The sequence below is a fragment of the Pristiophorus japonicus genome, chromosome 4 (assembly GCF_044704955.1).
Source record: "Pristiophorus japonicus isolate sPriJap1 chromosome 4, sPriJap1.hap1, whole genome shotgun sequence".
NCBI classification, from domain to species: domain Eukaryota; kingdom Metazoa; phylum Chordata; class Chondrichthyes; family Pristiophoridae; genus Pristiophorus; species Pristiophorus japonicus.
The window spans coordinates 70294106-70312090 of NC_091980.1; the positions used below are offsets into that span (position 1 = coordinate 70294106).

Sequence of the window (17985 nt, forward strand, 5' to 3'; positions counted from 1 at the left end):
GAGTGGAACTTGCTGGCGAGACTGCAACTAGTGGTTAATTAAATTAGTCTGGATTTCTTGCTGGATAACAAGTTCTGCTAAAAATATATGTACATTGCTAAAAACAGCACAGAGCGAAAACTATCACTGGCAATATCGGCTTTGGGGCCACAGCTGGTCTGGAACTGGATTCAATTGGGTGAGGTCAGTCGCGATTTATTGACCTAAAAACGTGGGATTGCTGCATATTCACTCCCTAATTTTAAAAAAAAGCTAAAATCTTTTAAAAAGTTAGTTCCAGGAGCTGAACAGAGGATTGCTTTGGTCAGTGGTGTGTGGTATATTGACCGTCTTGCTCCTACCAACACTGTGCCAGCAGGTCTGCACCAATTTCAGTGCCAACCCACAATCAGCGTGACTTGCAAGTGGTACTCAAAACCAAGGAGAACAGGGTCATTACAATTGTCCAGATACACGGGGCAGTGAGTTTGCAGTGCAATCTTAAAGGAGAAACAAGAAATAGTAAAATCCCTAATATACCTGTGACCACGGCCCTATTCTCCATTGTGCTGGGCAGAGCTCTCGATTACAAGGTTTTCTGGTCTCAGGACGATCCCCATTGCAGTATTTGCTATGCACTGAACGATTGGTGCCATCATGGAGTGGCTGAACGCACCGGACAGTACGGATCTGATATCCGGATTTGCCACAAGTTCTGGTGCATGGTTCCCATTCCCCTGTAATCCATCTGTAAAGTACAAACTCAAGTTCTAATCATGTAAAAGTCAGAGTATTCATAACACTTCACTGTGTGTTGTGATTTAGTATTATGGCATTCAAATTCTGATGTGTACTATTTTTATGACTTTATGAAAATAGGAATTTTAAACAAGTCCATCAAGCAATGAGCTAAAATGGCATTCAGTAGAATTTTAACTCCCGTAACACTATTTACATAAATAACGACACAGTTTTTAAGACTGTAAAACAAATGAACCAGTGATAAAACACTACGGTTTAAGTAATACAAGAAAGGCAGAATATTCCACCAGGCTACAAGATTGCTTTTGAGTGTGAATGACGTACAGGGGTCATGAGTACAAGTGATCTCCATACACTTTTTTTCCAATTTCAATAGCATGAAACTGTTAGAATTGAGTAAAAATTTCACTGCGGTAATTCTCACTTTCCTGAACAAGGAAATGGTTACCAACATTCACAGAATAACTCAAAAAAACAAAATTAATCCACTTATTTTGAATAGGCATAAATAGACAATTTGTGGAGCAACATCTTCATCTTAAAGCCCGCTTCATTTACAGGGTCAGAAATACAAATAAAGGAGCACTGTCTTCATCGAAAAATGTTTGAGAGACCTTTTTGTCGCTTGCACAGGGAGAAAAGTCATGGATCATTTTAAGGTGTCAGCCTTGTCTCAGTGGTGGCACTCATGCTTCTGACACAGAGAGTTGAGGGTTTAAAAAGGCCCATTCCAGAAATGAGCAATTAATCTAGGCTTGCACTTCAGTGCAGTTGTGAGGGAGCGCTGCACTTTCAAAGCTGGCGCCTTTTCCTGGACACATTAAGCCGAGGCCCTATCTGCTATCTCAGGTAAAACATAAGAACATAAGAAATAGGAGCAGGAGTAGGCAATTTGGCCCCTCAAGCCTGCTCTGCCATTCAATAAGATCATGGCTGATCTGATCTTGGCCACAAAACTTCCCTGGCCGCTCCACATAACCCTTCACCCCTGCCATCAATAATGCTTTTTCAGACATCCCTTATCGTTCAAAAATCTGTCTATCTCCGCCTTAAATATATTCAATGACCCAGCCTCCACCGCTCTCTGGGTAGAGAATTCCAAAGATTCATGACCCTCTCAAAGAAGAAATTCCTCCACATCTCAGTTTTAAATGGGCGACCCCTTATACTGAAACTATGCCCCCCTAGTTCTAGATTCCCCCACGAAAGGAAACATCCTCTCTGCATCTACCCTGTCAAGCCCTCTCAGAATCTTTTACATTTCAATTAGATCACCTCTCATTCTTCTAAATTCCAATGAGTATAGGCCCAACCTGCTCAACCTTTCTTCATCTCAGGAACCTTTTATGTGGCACCTTATCGAGTGCCTTCTGGAAATCCAAATACACAACATATACTGGTTCCCCTTTATCCACCCTTCTCGTTACATCCTCAAAGAACTTCAGAAAATTTGTCAAACATGGTTTCCTTTTCATAAAGCCATGCTGACTCTGCCTGACTGTATTATGATTTTCTAAATGCCCTGCTACTACCTCCTTAATAATGCATTTTCCCAATGACCGATGATAGGCTAACAAGTCTGTAGTTTCCTGCTTTCTTTCTCCCTCCTTTCTTAAATAGGGGCATTACATTTGCAGTTTTCCAATCCGCTAGGACCTCTCCAGAATCCAGGGAATTTTGGTGGATTACAACCAATGCATCCACGATCTCTGCAGCCACTTCATTTAAGATCCTAGGATGCAGGCCATCAGGTCCAGGGGACTTGTCTAGCTTTAGTCCTATTAGTTTGCCTAGTACTTTTTCTCCAGTGATAGTGATTGTTTTACGTTTCCCCTTCCCAATAGATCCTTGATTATCAATTATTGTAATACTTTTAGTGTCTTCTACTGTGAAGACCAATACAAAATATTTGTTCAAAGTCTCTGCCATTTTCCTGGTTCTCATTATTAATTCCCCAGTCTCATCCTCGAAGGGACCAACGTTTATTTTAGTTACTTTTTTCCTTTTTATTTATCTGTTGAAGCTCTTTGTGTCTGTTTTATATTTCTTGCTGGTTTACTCTCATAATCTAACTTCTGTCTCTTTATTATTTTTAGTTGTCCTTTGCTAGTTTCTAAAAATTTCCCAATCTTCTGGCCTTCCACTAATCTTCGCAACATTGTATGACTTTGTTTTCAATTTGATACCATCCTTTACATCCTTAGTTAGCCACGGATAGTTTCTCCTTCCCTTAGGGTCTTTATTTCTGACTGGAATATATCTTTGCTGAGAGTTATGAAATAACTCCTTAAATGTTTGCCACTGCTTCTCTACCGTCTTACCCTTTAATCTATTTTCCCAATCCACTTTAGCCAATTCTGCCTTCATATCTTTTAATTGCCTTTATTTGAGTTCAAGACACTAGTTTAAAACCTAGCTTTCTCACCCTCAAAATGAATTTGGAACTCCACCATGCTATGATGACTCTTCCCAAGAGGATCTTTTACTATGAGATCATTACACATTACACAATCCTATCTCATTACACATTACCAGATCTAAAATAGTCTTCTTCCTGGTTGGTTCCACAACGTATTGTTCTAAGAAACCATCCCAAACTCAATGAACTCTTCCTGAAGGCTATTGTTGCCAATTTGATTTGTCTAATCAATATGAAGATTAAAATCGCCCATGATTATTGTTGTACCTTTCTTACAAGCCTCCATTATTTATTGATTTATACTCTGTCCTATAGTGTAGCTACTGTTAGGTAGGGCTATAGAATACTCCCACCAGTGACTTCTTTCCCTTATTATCTCTTGATCTTCTGAGCCAATATCATTTCTCACTACTGCTCCATGGCACTATTCAAAGAAAATCAGGGGAGGTATCCTGGCCAACAATTATCCCTCAACCAACAATTATCCCTCAACCAACATCACTAAAGCAGATTATTTGGTCTTTTGCTCATCGCTATTTGTGAGACCTTGCTGTTCACAAAATGATTACTGTATTTCCCTACTTTAAAACAGTGACTATACTTCAAAAAGTAATTCATTGGCTGTGAAGTACTTTAGAATGTCCTGAAGATATGAAAAGTGCTATATACATGCAAGTTCTGTCTTTGCTCTGATGTAGTCAGTGTAAGTGATGCAATGATGTGGTATTGATATGACTGGTGGGGTAGGATGTTTCTCATTCTGCTACTGCAGGATCAAAGCAAGATGTTCACCACCCTCACTATGATCTGGCTTTGTTTCCTGGGTCAGGGGTCATTAGGTATTTAATGCGTGCTTTTGGCAGGCACCCTGCCAGAAAGTGGGAGCCCGCCAGTGGCCTCCAGGAAAATTAAGGCAGTGCTGTAACGAGACTGCTAATGCGGAATACAAACAGGCAGAAGGCATCATTAACTAGGCCACAAGGCCCTGTGAACTAGTTCAGTTCATTGAAGGCTTCAGGTAAGACTGCAATAAGTCAGGCAAGCAGTGGAAAGTCAAGTCTGGAGGAAACAAAAGCATAAGTTTTTCAGCATGGGATGGGCTGAGGTGGGGCGGAGACAGGTGTGAAGTAGTAGTCTTTGTGCAGGAAAGGTTCTGGGGTCAGAAGTTCTGCTCAGGATCAAATAGGATGCCAAGATTGTGAACAGTTTGCTTCAGCTTGAGACAGTGGCCAGGGAGGGCTATGGAACATAGGAACATAGCAATTGCTAGACAAAAGGACCAAGGTTCATCTAGTTTGCCTTCTACCATTCTGTTATTCGCATAATACAGTGATAATGGAGTTCTTGACTAATCATAGCAATCGATCTCTATCAACCAGTCTACAACAGACCCAGAAATGACACAACAAAAACCCCAGTGGTGGAGAGTTTTGTTAACCATAGGTCTAAAATCACCTTTTTGCTACGAAACATGTTCCATTATCCACATGTCCTGTCTCAAATGGTTATTTTCTATTATATTTTCATGTAGGATCAATACTGCTTTCACCATGTCCCTAGGGAGTCTGTTCTACAGATTAACCACTCGCTCACAGAAATATATTTCTGCAGATTAATTTTGAATTTTCAATGGAATAGGTGGCGAGGGAATGGAGTTTGTGGCAGTGGCTGAAGACAATGGCTTTGACCTTTTCAGCCTTTAATTAGAAGAATTTGTGGCTCATCCAGGACTGGGAGTCTTTGTATGGTGGTGGTGGTGGGAGAGGGGGATTGATAGTGGGGAGTTTGGGGGCTGGGGGAAGGACTCCTGCTTCTCCTGGCCTACAAGCAGTGCTGTAAAGGCACTTGCCTTCTTCCCAAAGCTGTCCTCACCTCCTTCAGCTGCCACATTTCCCGAGGCCTGGAAAACCCGGTCAGCCACTGTTAAACTCAGGTTAAATCGGAGGCTGCCAGCCTCATTAAAATATTTAAATTGCCAAACCATTACTTGGGAGCGGGTTGGCTGCCCGCCTTTTGTCTCATGTCTCTTAAACCCGGAAGTGCGCAGGTTGGGGTTGGGCTTGAGATTTAAAAAATGTTAAGATCTGACCAAACCCTAACCTACCCATTTTTGGGGGTTAAAATTCACCCCCATGTCTTTGGATGATGTCGCTGTGGGGAAGCATGTAGATGAGAATTAGAACAGAGGACCTGATTCTTCCTGTTCACTTACATAGGCTGAGAACACTCCTGCAAGTTGCACATTCGACGGATTGGTTTTGGCTTTTTACTTGCTTCACAGAAGCTGCGATGAACCATCTTGGAATCAACCCTCCTGCGACAGCCGTATCTTGTAAACTGAGCACCTTAGCAAAATCAATCATCTCCATCAGAATAAAAGTCTTAAATAACTCATTTTTATTGACATTTTGAGCATAAACCTGTTTAAATGTCAATGCAAATATAATTTTAATAGCTGGGAAATTGGCAATTGCTGAGATTAAATGTTTATTGATCATATATTAGAGCGTTATTTCATCTTGGAATAACATTGATGCAAATAATACAAGCTTATTGAATCTTACTATTACAATGACTATTAAAGTTCACTAGCATTTCCTGATTTTGTGGTATACCTAGTAATGAAAAGTCAGGTTCATTTGAATTTCAGGTTTAGCTTTGAAAGGGCTGCAGTTTATGTCCTTTGATATTAAAAGCATGGTATGCAATTCAAAATGTTATCAGTTCTTCCCATGTTTTTCAGCATAAAGTAAACCACTGCTTATAAGTTTATGGAACAATTTATCTGTATTAAGGAGCAATGGTAAAATATTGCGCCATTTTAAATTGTGTATGCATTCAATGGGCTACTATGTGGTCACCTAGCACTTTCCATACTAAACTACCACTGATGGATCGTCCAATACCACAAGGTCATCTAACACCATTTCCAATAAACCAGAAGTAATCAAGCATAAGCTTTGCTATTGCATCAGGAATCATACCCCCTCCCCAGTTGATGGGTACTTTTTCTTATTTAATAAAGGACAGTTTACAGTTTGTTGTTGTGACTAGTGCCACATAAGGCAATTATTTACAAATCATCCACCATTAATTGGTGAAATACACATAAAAGAATGCACAAAAAGGGACATTTTGCCTCAGTGCAGGTAGATTGCCATGTTTTCTAAAAGAAAGCCAACTTTCAGTATCAAGAGAATTAACCCGAGTGACTCATCGAGTGCAGTCAAAAGAAGTGAGCAGTTAAGTGCTGATCCTTAACCTTCCTGTAACGTGTAATAAGTCGATATATTTGTGATTTAATAATAAAGACCAATAATCAATTTTTGGTTCACTGAAGCTACATTCTGGTTTATTCTCTAGCTAAGAATTACCTCCTCCGCAGTGTTTGGAGCACTGCGACCATTTCTTCAAAGCCCATTCAAATGTAGCCATGTCTTCTTGTAAAACTTCATTAGTCATAGTGGCCAGGTAGTCCTCGTGAATTGTGTACTTATAAGTCAGGGAGGATTTGGTATCATCACTAGGCATCATCTAATTTTTTTTTAAAAGGCACAAAGATGTGATAGTAATGATTATCTGTTCATAACTTCTATTGTTCCAAATAAGCACATATACAATGTAGCAGGAAGTACACATGCACATTAACAACTCCAAGATAACATTAATAAACAAAGACATGGGGGCATTATGCATTGGGACACCAACAAGCAATGCAAACTCTGAGTGGAACTGAGAACTCTCCATGGAAGGAGAAGTGATTTATTGGGGGAGCTCTCATGAGTTTGCTGAAACATGCTCAATATTGATGGGCAAAGATTAACTATAAAATAATTATATACCACAGCAACTGTATATAAAGGAGTAAGAATATCATAAGCATCACAAGATTGGTTCAGACAAAAACCTTTTAGTCCATTTGAATTCTTCCTTCAAGAATACCAACCCAATCATTTTACCATTTCAAGAGTTAATTGCTTTTTACAAGAGCTCAGTGACTTGGCCTTAACTAGCTTTCCTGGTAACTGATTCCAGCTGCTGATACCCTCTATGTAAAGAACAAAAACAATTTACATTTATATAGCATCTTTAACATAGAAAACGCATCCAGTGATCAGAAAAAAATGGAGGTCCAAAGGAGGAGATATTAAGAGGAGTGACCAAAAGCTCAGTTAATTAGGAGGGTTTTAAGGAGAGTCTTAAAAGAGGAATGAGAGGTCTAGAGCAGGGATGTCTAGGTAGGAAATAGTGGAGCACAAAGTCTTGGCACATGAAGGCATGGCTGCAAATGATGGTGTAAAGAAAGAGAAGGATACACAAGAGGCCAGGGTTGGAGGAATGGAGAGTTCTGAGGGTGGTTGAAGGGTTGGAGGAGGTCCTGAAGAGATTTAAAAATGAGGATGAGAATTTTAAATTAGAAGCTTTGGGGGATTGGGAGCCAATGTGGACCAGCAAGAACAAGGGCAGGACCTAGTCCTGGACAGGCAATGGGCACCAAAGTTTAGCTGCCGTTTATAGAGGAAGGGATGCCTGCCAGGAGATCATTGGAATAGTCGAGCCTGGGGTTGACAAAGCTATGAATGAGGAATTTAGCAGCAGATTAACAAGGCAGGTGATGTTACAGAGGTGGAAGTAGACGGTCTTTGTGATGGAGAGGATATGAGATTGCAAGCTCAGCCCTGGGCCAAATACGACGTCGAGGTTGCTTACAGTCTGGTTCAGTCTCAGCCAATAGCCAGGGAGGAGGATGGAATGTGTGGCACGGGTAAGGATTTTTTAGCAGGGGCTGAAGACGATGGTTTTGGCCTTCTCAATGTTTTACTGGAGGAAATTGCAGCTCATCCAAGGCTAGAGGCAAGGTAGAACTGGATATTGTCACTGTTGGAAGCTGAGCCCATGTCATCAGATAATATCAGCATGTAGATGAGAAAGAGGAGGGGGCAAAGACAGTTTGTGACTCCAGAGGTAATGGTGCAGGAGCAGAAAGAGAAGCTATTCCAGGTATTACTCTGGTGACAATTTGATAGCTAATAGTGGAACAAAGCTAGACCATCCCACTGAGCTGGCAATGGTGGAGAGACATTCGAGGAGAGTGATGTGGGGTGAACTGTGTCAAAGGATACAGAGAGATAGATGAGGTTGAGGAGGGAATATGCACCATGGTCACAGTCACAGAGGATGTCACTTGTGACTTTGATTAGTGTCAATTCAGTACTGTGATACGGACAAGAAATTGTTTGAGATTCAAATATGGAGTTCTGGGAAAGATGGGCATGGATTTGGGAGGTTACATCATGTTAAAGGATTTTGGAGAGGAAAGTGAAGTTGGAGATGAGGCAATAATTTGCAAGGGGAGAGAGGTCAAGGATGTTTTTTTGAGCATGGGGTTGTTTTAAAATGGAGGGAACTGTTCTTGAGGAGAGGGAATCATTTACAATATCAGCTGGCATGGGAGCCAGGAAGGGAAATTAGGTGGCCAGTTTAGTGGGAATGGAGTCAAGGAAGCAGGAGGTGGGTATCATTAAGCTCAGATAGAGTATGAGAAGAGGAGAGAAACTAGAGAAGAACGGGAGATTGGCTAGGACAGGGGGAGCCTTATGGAGAGGTTGGCTTGGAGGACAAGAAGTGGGAAATAGCAGAGGCAGCTGAATGTATGGTCTCAACCTTAGGCACAAAGAAGCCCATGCACTTGTTGTTGGATGTGTGGGTGTAGCAGGAAGGGGAGATGGGTTTCAGGAGACAGTTGGTACTGGAATAAAGAAGCCTGGGATTATCTTTATTCTCCAGGATGATACTGTAGTATTGCCCAATTTTGACAGAGGAGAGTGAGGCAGGTTAGCACTTGATATGGTACAGCCAGATATGATGATGGATAACTAAACCAGTTGTGTGTCAGATACACTGAAGGCTGCATTGATTGGAAATGCGGGAGCAAAGATGAAGGCCATCCCGGAGGAAAGATAAGGGGGCTGCAATTGCCCTTTATTAAGAGCAGTTACCAGAGGCGGTAACATAAGATCATAACATAAGAATTAGGAACAGGAGTAGGCCATCTAGCCCCTCGAGCCTGCTCCGCCATTCAACAAGATCATGGCTGATCTGGCCGTGGACTCAGCTCCACTTACCCGCCCGCTCCCCATAACCCTTAAGTCCCTTATTGGTTAAAAATCGATCTATCTGTGATTTGAATACATTCAATGAGCTAGCCTCAACTGCTTCCTTGGGCAGAGAATTCCACAGATTCACAACCCTCTGGGAGAAGAAATTCCTTCTCAACTTGGTTTTAAATTGGCTCCCCCGTATTTTGAGGCTGTGCCCCCTAGTTCTCGTCTCCCCGACCAGTGGAAACAACCTCTCTGCCTCTATCTTGTCTATCCCTTTCATTATTTTAAATGTTTCTATAAGATCACCCCTCATCCTTCTGAACTCCAATGAGTAAAGACCCAGTCTACTCAATCTATCATCATAAGGTAACCCCCTCATCTCTGGAATCAGCTGAGTGAATCTTCTCTTTCCCTCCTCCAAAGCTAGTATATCCGTCCTCAAGTAAGGTGACCAAAACTGCACGCAGTACTCCAGGTGCGGCCTCACCAATACCCTGTACAGTTGCAGCAGGACCTTCCTGCTTTTGTACTCCATCCCTCTCGCAATGAAGGCCAACATTCCATTCGCCTTCCTGATTACCTGCTGCACCTGCAAACTAACTTTTTGGGATTCATGCACAAGGACTCCCAGGTCCCTCTGCACCTCAGCATGTTGTAATTTCTCCCCATTCAAATAATATTCCCTTTTACTGTTTTTCTTTCCAAGGTGGATGACCTCACATTTTCCGACATTGTATTCCATCTGCCAAACCTTAGCCCATTCGCTTAACCTATCTAAATCTCTTTGCAGCTTCTCTGTGTCCTCTACACAATCCGCTTTTCCACTAATCTTTGTGTCATCTGCAAATTTTGTTACACTACACTCTGTCCCCTCTTCCAGGTCATCTATGTATATTGTAAACAGTTGTGGTCCCAGCACCGATCCCTGTGGCAGACCACTAACCACCGAGTTCCAACCTGAAAAGGACCCATTTATCCCGACTCTTTGCTTTCTGTTAGTTAGCCAATTCTCGATCCATGCTAATACATTTCCTCTGACTCCGCATACCTTTATCTTCTGCAGTAACCTTTTGTGTGGCACCTTATCGAATGCCTTTTGGAAATCTAAATACACCACATCCATCGGTACACCTCTATCCACCATGCTCGTTATATCCTCAAAGAATTCCAGTAAATTAGTTAAACATGATTTCCCTTTCATGAATCCATGTTGCATCTGCTTGATTGCACTATTCCTATCTAGATGTCCCGCTATTTCTTCCTTAATGATAGCTTCAAGCATTTTCCCCACTACAGATGTTAATCTAACTGGCCTATAGTTACCTGCCTTTTGTCTGCCCCCTTTTTTAAACAGAGGCGTTACATTAGCTGCTTTCCAATCCGCTGGTCCCTCCCCAGAGCCCAGAGAATTTTGGTAGATTATAACGAATGCATCTGCTATAACTTCCGCCATCTCTTTTAATACCCTGGGATGCATTTCATCAGGACCAGGGGACTTGTCTATCTTGAGTCCCATTAGCCTGTCCAGCACTACCCCCCTAGTGATAGTGATCATCTCAAGGTCCTCCCTTCCCACATTCCCACAATTTTTGGCATGGTTTTTGTGTCTTCCACTGTGAAGACCGAAGCAAAATAATTGTTTAAGGTCTCAGCCATTTCCACATTTCCCATTATTAAATCCCCCTTCTCATCTTCTAAGGGACCAACATTTACTTTAGTCACTCTTTTCCTTTTTATATATCTGTAAAAGCTTTTACTATCTGTTTTTATGTTTTGCGCAAGTTTACTTTCGTAATCTATCTTTCCTTTCTTTATTGCTTTCTTAGTCATTCTTTGCTGTCGTTTAAAATTTTCCCAATCTTCTAGTTTCCCACAAACCTTGGCCACCTTATACGCATTGATTTTTCATTTGGTACTCTCCTTTATTTCCTTGTTTATCCACGGCTAGTTATCCCTTCTCTTACCGCCCTTCTTTTTCACTGGAATATATTTTTGTTGAGCACTATGAAAGAGCTCCTTAAAAGTCCTCCACTGTTCCTCAATTGTGCCACCATTTAGTCTGTGTTTCCAGTCTACTTTAGCTAACTCTGCCCTCATCCCACTGTAGTTCCCTTTGCTTAAGCATAGTACGCTCGTTTGAGACACTACTTCCTCATCCTCAATCTGTATTACATATTCAACCATACTGTGATCACTCATTCCGAGAGGATCTTTTACGAGGAGATCGTTTATTATTCCTGTCTCATTGCACAGGACCAGATCTAAGATAGCTTGCTCCTTTGTAGGTTCTGTAACATACTGTTCTAAGAAACAATCCCGTATGCATTCTATGAATCGGGACATTGCCCTTCTGATTATTTGAGACGGAGAAGTTATCCACCCCACTCCTGTGCAAACAGCGGTAGTGATATCATTAGAGTGCGCACCGCCTGGTCCCTGCCTGGAAGGCACATTGCCCTCAAAGAATTGAACAACCGCTTGTCGGTGCCTCCGACAACTTCATGTGGCAGGAAGCTGCCAGTGGCTGGGTGGCACATCCGTCCTTAAAGGGGAGGGTGCACCAGCATAGCCGTAATTTTATTTTAATTGTCAGCTGACTCTGCAATTGGCACGACAACGGCAGCAACGGGTTCAGCTGGGCTGCCAACAGGCAGTCTTGCACCCCTTCTTGGGTGCCGGCCCGCTGGCCCAGTCTAAGCCCTCCCTGGTGGCCCAGTGGGTGCCAAGTAGGCCTCGTAGTGTCACTCCCCTTTAATTGAAGGGGAGGGATGGTGCTACCCGTCAGCGCGGCATGTCTGCATCGCGCTGTCGTGCTCAATGTGGCGCTGATGACACCGCCCACCTTCCACCCTGCTACTGACTCGCTTCCACCCCTCTGCCACCCCAAACATTGCCCCAATGATTTTACAGAAGAAATTAGGGCAATTTCCCTCTATTCACCGCCCCATTGATTGGGGCAGTAAATCATGATCTGCCAGAGACGGGGCAGAGAGCAATTTCGTCTCCATGAATGGAAGAGAGTAAACAGATTACTGGATACAAGAGCATGAAAGGTGGAGGTGAGGGACTGGTTGAGCAGGTTGACAACTGCAGGAATATTGTGGAAAATGGAAGGCCAATGGCTAGGCAGTTGAGAATTTGAAAATGCAGCTGTATGTGACTTTTGGAAGAATTTCTTCCAGGGTGGATTCAGAAGGAAGTGTTGTCAGGAAAGAGAGGGAGCGTGGGTTTGCGAACAATACTAGGAAGTGGTAGCAGATTGACTTGTCCATGATTGAGACCATGGAAGCAGAGAGACCACGTGAGAAGACAAGGTCAAAGGGGCTTTTGTTAATTTGGGCAGAAGAGTTCATATGAAGGGAGAGACAGGAGGGCAGTGAAATTAGGAGAGGGCAACATGAGTTGAAATGGAAATTGAAATCACCAATAATTGGTCAGTGTGGAGGAAAGGAGGGAGTATATCTGTAAGAAACTTTGGATGAGGCTTGGTGGACCGGTGCAGAATGAGGATTTTAAAAGTGAGGTGAAAGTCGTGGAGCAAGGTGAGGTGCTTGAAAGAGAAGGTGCCAGAGAAGTACACGGTACGAGACCAAGATGTGAGTTGGTGATAAGGGCCAAAGTGCCACTCTTGTGGTCTGGGTGGAACAAGTGGTGGAAAGTATAGCCAGGCAGGAAAGCTTCAGTAACTGGTAAGGTGCCATCACCCATGAGCCAAGTTTCAGTGAAAGAAATACTTACTGGGGAGAAGCTAAAGTTGTGTTTTAGTGGAGAGTGAGAAGCCAGGTCAAGCACTTCTGGTGATGGGTGGTGGTGTGGGGGGGGGGGGGGGGGCGCGGTTTGGCGGTAAGGAAGAGGAGAAAAGCGATGAACATTTCTTTGGGGGAATTGGAGCAGCAGAAGCCAGGATCATACTTCAGGATGCCCAAAGAAATTAATCTCAGCTGGCAAAAGGGGGGATAAGGATTTGGAAGACATGTGCACTAATCAAAACCGGCCACATTAAAGCTCTCTGATCAGTATGTACTTGCTTCCAACTCCCTCTCATCTGGCATATACTGTGACATTGCTTTCTCCAGCAATATACTCAACAGCTACTTCACCTTCAAAAGCCTCCTCAAAACCTACCTCTTCAATCTTGCCTTTGGTCACCTTTCCCAGATTTTCTCTCAATTCCTGTTCAGTGTCCATATTTTAGCTCCCTCTAGTGAAATGCTGTGGGATGTTTCATGATGTTAATGCTGCTATACAAGTGTAAATTGTGGCTGTACTAGTAGTAACTGGAGTGTAATCTTACCAGCACTACTATTCCATCATGGAGGGGTCCAACAGTTTGTACAGATTCCTTGTCATCATCGTTCGAATACTCCCATATTACTCCCATTTCAATGAAAGTTTTAGAATCAGGAAAATCACCCTCTCCATTCAAAATGAAATTTCCTGTAGCTTGGTTCTTGATTACTTAGTAAATAAAAAACAATTATTAGAGTTCTTGCAAGTAAACATTATACTGTAGTTATATTAACTTGAAACTATGAAATCGTAAATTTTGAACAGCAGTTAAATTTCAATATTACATTTCACTATAAATAGCATTCAAAACACTTTTAAAATGTTAAACTGGAATTATCCTCCACCTGCTACAATCTGCACGTTAAACAGAATGGAGTATTTTACTATCCTGTGGATGTAAACAGCTCTTGATACTTATGAATGAGAGATATGGCTATGATACAAAGAACTGTTATAGTTAGGGAGAATTATGTTTAAATAATGAGGTCAATTTAAATCATCTCTTCACGCAGAACTGCTTTCTCTCCTCAATTCTGGAATTGTGTTGTGGTTCGATACTTGCAGTTCATTTTGGGGAAGACTTACCAATGAAATGAGGCGATGCACTCATCTCTTGAATGGACAGATGACTAGCTCCAGCTGGAATTTCAAACATCTTCAGATAACCTTTCAGGTCAGAGAAAATTAGTAATTAAATTATGATGTAAAAAAGTATGGAAGACACTTTAACTGAAGTGGATTTGTGTTAAGACATTGGAATAAAATTCCCAAATTATCATTGAGACGACAAATGAATTACCAACATCCTGGGGTTAATTTTCTTCCAGGATATGGATGAAAAATTGCCCTGAATTTCCTCCTTGTCTTCAGCATTTACACCATTGTTATACTGTTATTTGACCTAAAAGATTGAGGAAATTTTAATTTTAGATCATTTGGCTACATTTATATAATTATTGCACTAAATGCAAGTTTTCTTGAGCTTTTTAATAGTGCAAATATTATGCCCATCAAAGCCCCTTAAGGCTCATTTACATAACGGCACAACTCAAGTATACAGAAGTTTCCTAGGTTTATGCCGCTCATGTAAGCGGTGTAAGTTTATGTCATGTATTCAACCAGCATTGTAACCCATGTATAATCTGACCTAAGTTGTACACTGTGAGAACAATGACCACTAGGTGGGAGACACTCCTAATCTGGACCTTCAGGTATAAAAGGGGAAGCTCCACCCACCTTCATCACTTGAGCGCTCAGGAATAAAGGACAGGTCACAGACTGACCTTCTCTCAAGCATGGGGCTCGTGTGCATTTATACTGTATAGTAAGGACGTATCAATGGCGACGAGAAACTGGGATTTAAACCACGCGAGCATGGCCACTAGCAGAACAGATGAGAGGTACTGTGTTAAGGAATGGTTGGGACAGAGATTCAACATTGTTAAAGCAGCACACAGTTCTCCAGGCAGACAGGGGCAATCGGGCATGCCCCAACATGTAGTCGAACCCAGAGGGGGAGTTTGACAGAGACAATGGCAAGCTGAACGGCGATTCACGCCATTGCAAGGGACAATGCGGCCAGTAATGGGGCAATCAGCACCTGTTAATGGCGCACTCAAGGACAATAACAGGGGCAGTCAGGGACGATCGACTGGCAAGGGACCTTTTGTTTCAATAACAGCTCATGTTGGAGGTGTGGAGGCACACACTCAGCCGGAGTTTGCAGAGATGAGCAAAATACCTGCAGAAATTGCAGAAATGAACGCTGGGGGAAATCGCTGGAAGCTGAAGTTCAGCGAGTTCATGTGGAGCACGTATACAGTTCATACACCAGGACGCCACCGATAATGATGAAAGTGCTCCTCAATGGCATCCCTGTATCAATGGAGCTAGACACGGGGGCCAGCCAGTCCCTGATGGGTATCAAACAGTTCGAAAAGTTGTGGGCGTCCAAGGCCAGGAGGCCAAAATTATCGCCGATTGACGCACAGCTTCGTACTTACACAAAGCAGATCATTCCGGTGCGAGGCAGCGCCACGGTAGTCGTGACCCACAAAGATTCGGAGAACAGGTTGCCACCCTGGATTGTCCCAGGGGACAGTCCCGCACTACTGGGGAAGAGCTGGCTTGCTGTCATGAACTGGAAATGGGGCGATGTCAATGCAATTTCCTCTGTGGAGCGAGTATCATGCTCACAGATCCTGGACAAATTTGACTCATTATTTCAACCCGGCATCGGCACTTTCATGGGGGCCAAGGTAGTGATTCACATAAACCCGGACGCCAGGCCAGTACACCACAAGGCCAGAGCGGTGCCGTACATGATGAGGGAAAAGATAGAAGGCAAATTGGACCGCCTGCTGAGGGAAGGCATCATCTCGCCAGTCGAATACAGTGACTGGGCGAGCCCGATTGTGCCGGTGCTCAAGGCGGATGGGTCGGTCAGGATATGTGGTGATAACCAGGCCACCATCAATCGGGTGTCACTCCTAGACCAATACCCGCTATCGAGAGCGGAGGACCTCTTTGCGACGCTATCCGGTGGCAAACCTTTTTCAAAATTGGACCTGACCTCAGCTTACATGACCCAGGAGCTGGCGAGTGAGTCGAAGAAGCTGACCACCATCACGACACACAAGGGGTTGTTTGAGTACAACAGATGTCCGTTCGGGATTCGCTCGGCCGCCACGATCTTCCAACGAAATATGGAAAGCCTCCTCAAGTCGATTCCAGGGATGGTGGTTTTTCAGGATGACATCCTCATCACGGGTTACGATACTGAAGAACACCTCCACAACCTGGAGGAGGTGCTATGCAGACTGGACCGGGTAGGGCTGCGACTGAAAAAGGCGAAGTGCGTCTTCCTAGCTCCAGAGGTAGAATTCCTGGGGATGAGGGTAGTCGCAGACAGGATCACCCCTACTGCGTCCAAGACAGAAGCGATCCAGAGAGCACCCAGACCCCGTAACACGACGGAGCTGCGTTCGTTCCTGGGGCTCCTGAACTATTTTGGTAACTTTCTTCCCAAATTGAGCACGCTGCTAGAGCCGCTACACGTGCTCCTACACAAAGGTCGCGAATGGGTCTGGGGGGACAGCCAGGAAAGGGCTTTTAATAGAGCATGCAATTTGTTATGTTCCAATACTCTGTTAACACTATACGACCCATGTAAGAAACTTGTGTTAACGTGCGATGCGTCATCCTATGGTGTCGGGTGTGTGTTGCAGCATGTCAATGTCAAGGGTCAGTTACAGCCGGTGGCTTATGCCTCCAGAAGTCTGTCCCTGGCAGAAAGGGGCTATGGGATGGTAGAAAAGGAGGCACTCGCATGTGTATATGCAGTAAAGAAAATGCACCAGTACCTGTTTGGCAGGAAATTTGAGCTGGAGACAGATCACAAACCCCTAACGTCCCTTTTGGCCGACAACAAGGCCATAAATGCAAAAGCATCGGCCCGCATACAGAGGTGGGCACTCACGTTAGCCACCTATGACTACACAATTCGGCACAGACCAGGCACCGAAAACTGCGCCGTTGCACTCAGCAGGCTCCCACAAGCCACCACTGAGGGGGCTACCGAGCATGCTGCTGAGATGGTCATGGCTGTTGAAGTTTTCAGAAGCGAAGGCTCACCCGTGACAGCCCGTCAGATTAAAGTCTGGACAAATAGAGACCGCTATTATCTCTAGTCAAGAAATGTGTCCTGAATAGGGACTGAGCAGCCACGTACGGGGCATGCCCTGTGTAATTTAAACCATTTCACAGGTGCAGGGATGAACTGTTGATTCAGGCCAATTGCCTACTGTGGGGAAACCGCATAGTCATCAGAGAACTCCACAATGAGCACCCGGGCATTGTCATGATGAACGCAATTGCCAGGTCACACATTTGGTGGCCAGGGATAGACGCAGATCTGGAACTTTGTGTTCGCAGGTGCAACACGTGTGCCCAGCTGGGCAATGCGCCCAGGGAAGCCCCTCTTAGACCCTGGCCATGGCCCGCCAAGCCTTGGTCACGCATCCATGTGGACTACGCAGGTCCTTTCATGGGAAAAATGTTTTTGGTTGTAGTAGATGCCTATTCCAAATGGATCGAGTGTGACATTTTAAATTCAAGCACATCCTCTGCCACGGTAGAAAATCTATGGGCAATGTTCGCCGCCCATGGTCTACCGGACGTCTTGGTCAGCGACAATGGCCCGTGCTTCACAAGTACTGAATTCCAGGACTTCATGGCAGGCAATGGAATTAACCATGTCAGAACGGCACTGTTCAAGCCGGCTTCAAATGGCCAGGCAGAACGAGCAGTGCAGATAATCAAACAGGGGATGCTCAGATTCCAAGGGGGTTCCCTACAATGCCGCTTATCACGCCTCCTGTTGGCCTATAGATCCCGACCACACTCGCTCACAGGGGTTCCACCCGCAGAGCT

At 43.8% G+C, this 17985-nt stretch overlaps 1 protein-coding gene across 3 annotated transcripts in view; it reads right to left on the reverse strand.

The window, feature by feature from the left end:
- LOC139262950 (A disintegrin and metalloproteinase with thrombospondin motifs 2-like) overlaps positions 1-17985 on the reverse strand; it is a 407016-nt gene that overhangs the window by 7606 nt on the left and 381425 nt on the right. For all 3 annotated transcript variants that reach the window (XM_070878308.1, XM_070878309.1, XM_070878307.1), the window contains 5 exons: positions 14140-14220; positions 13559-13722; positions 6535-6694; positions 5373-5505; positions 520-727 (listed from right to left, as the gene is read on the reverse strand). In XM_070878308.1, the coding sequence (XP_070734409.1) occupies positions 520-727; positions 5373-5505; positions 6535-6694; positions 13559-13722; positions 14140-14220 (746 nt within the window). The remainder of the gene's footprint in view (positions 1-519; positions 728-5372; positions 5506-6534; positions 6695-13558; positions 13723-14139; positions 14221-17985) is intronic.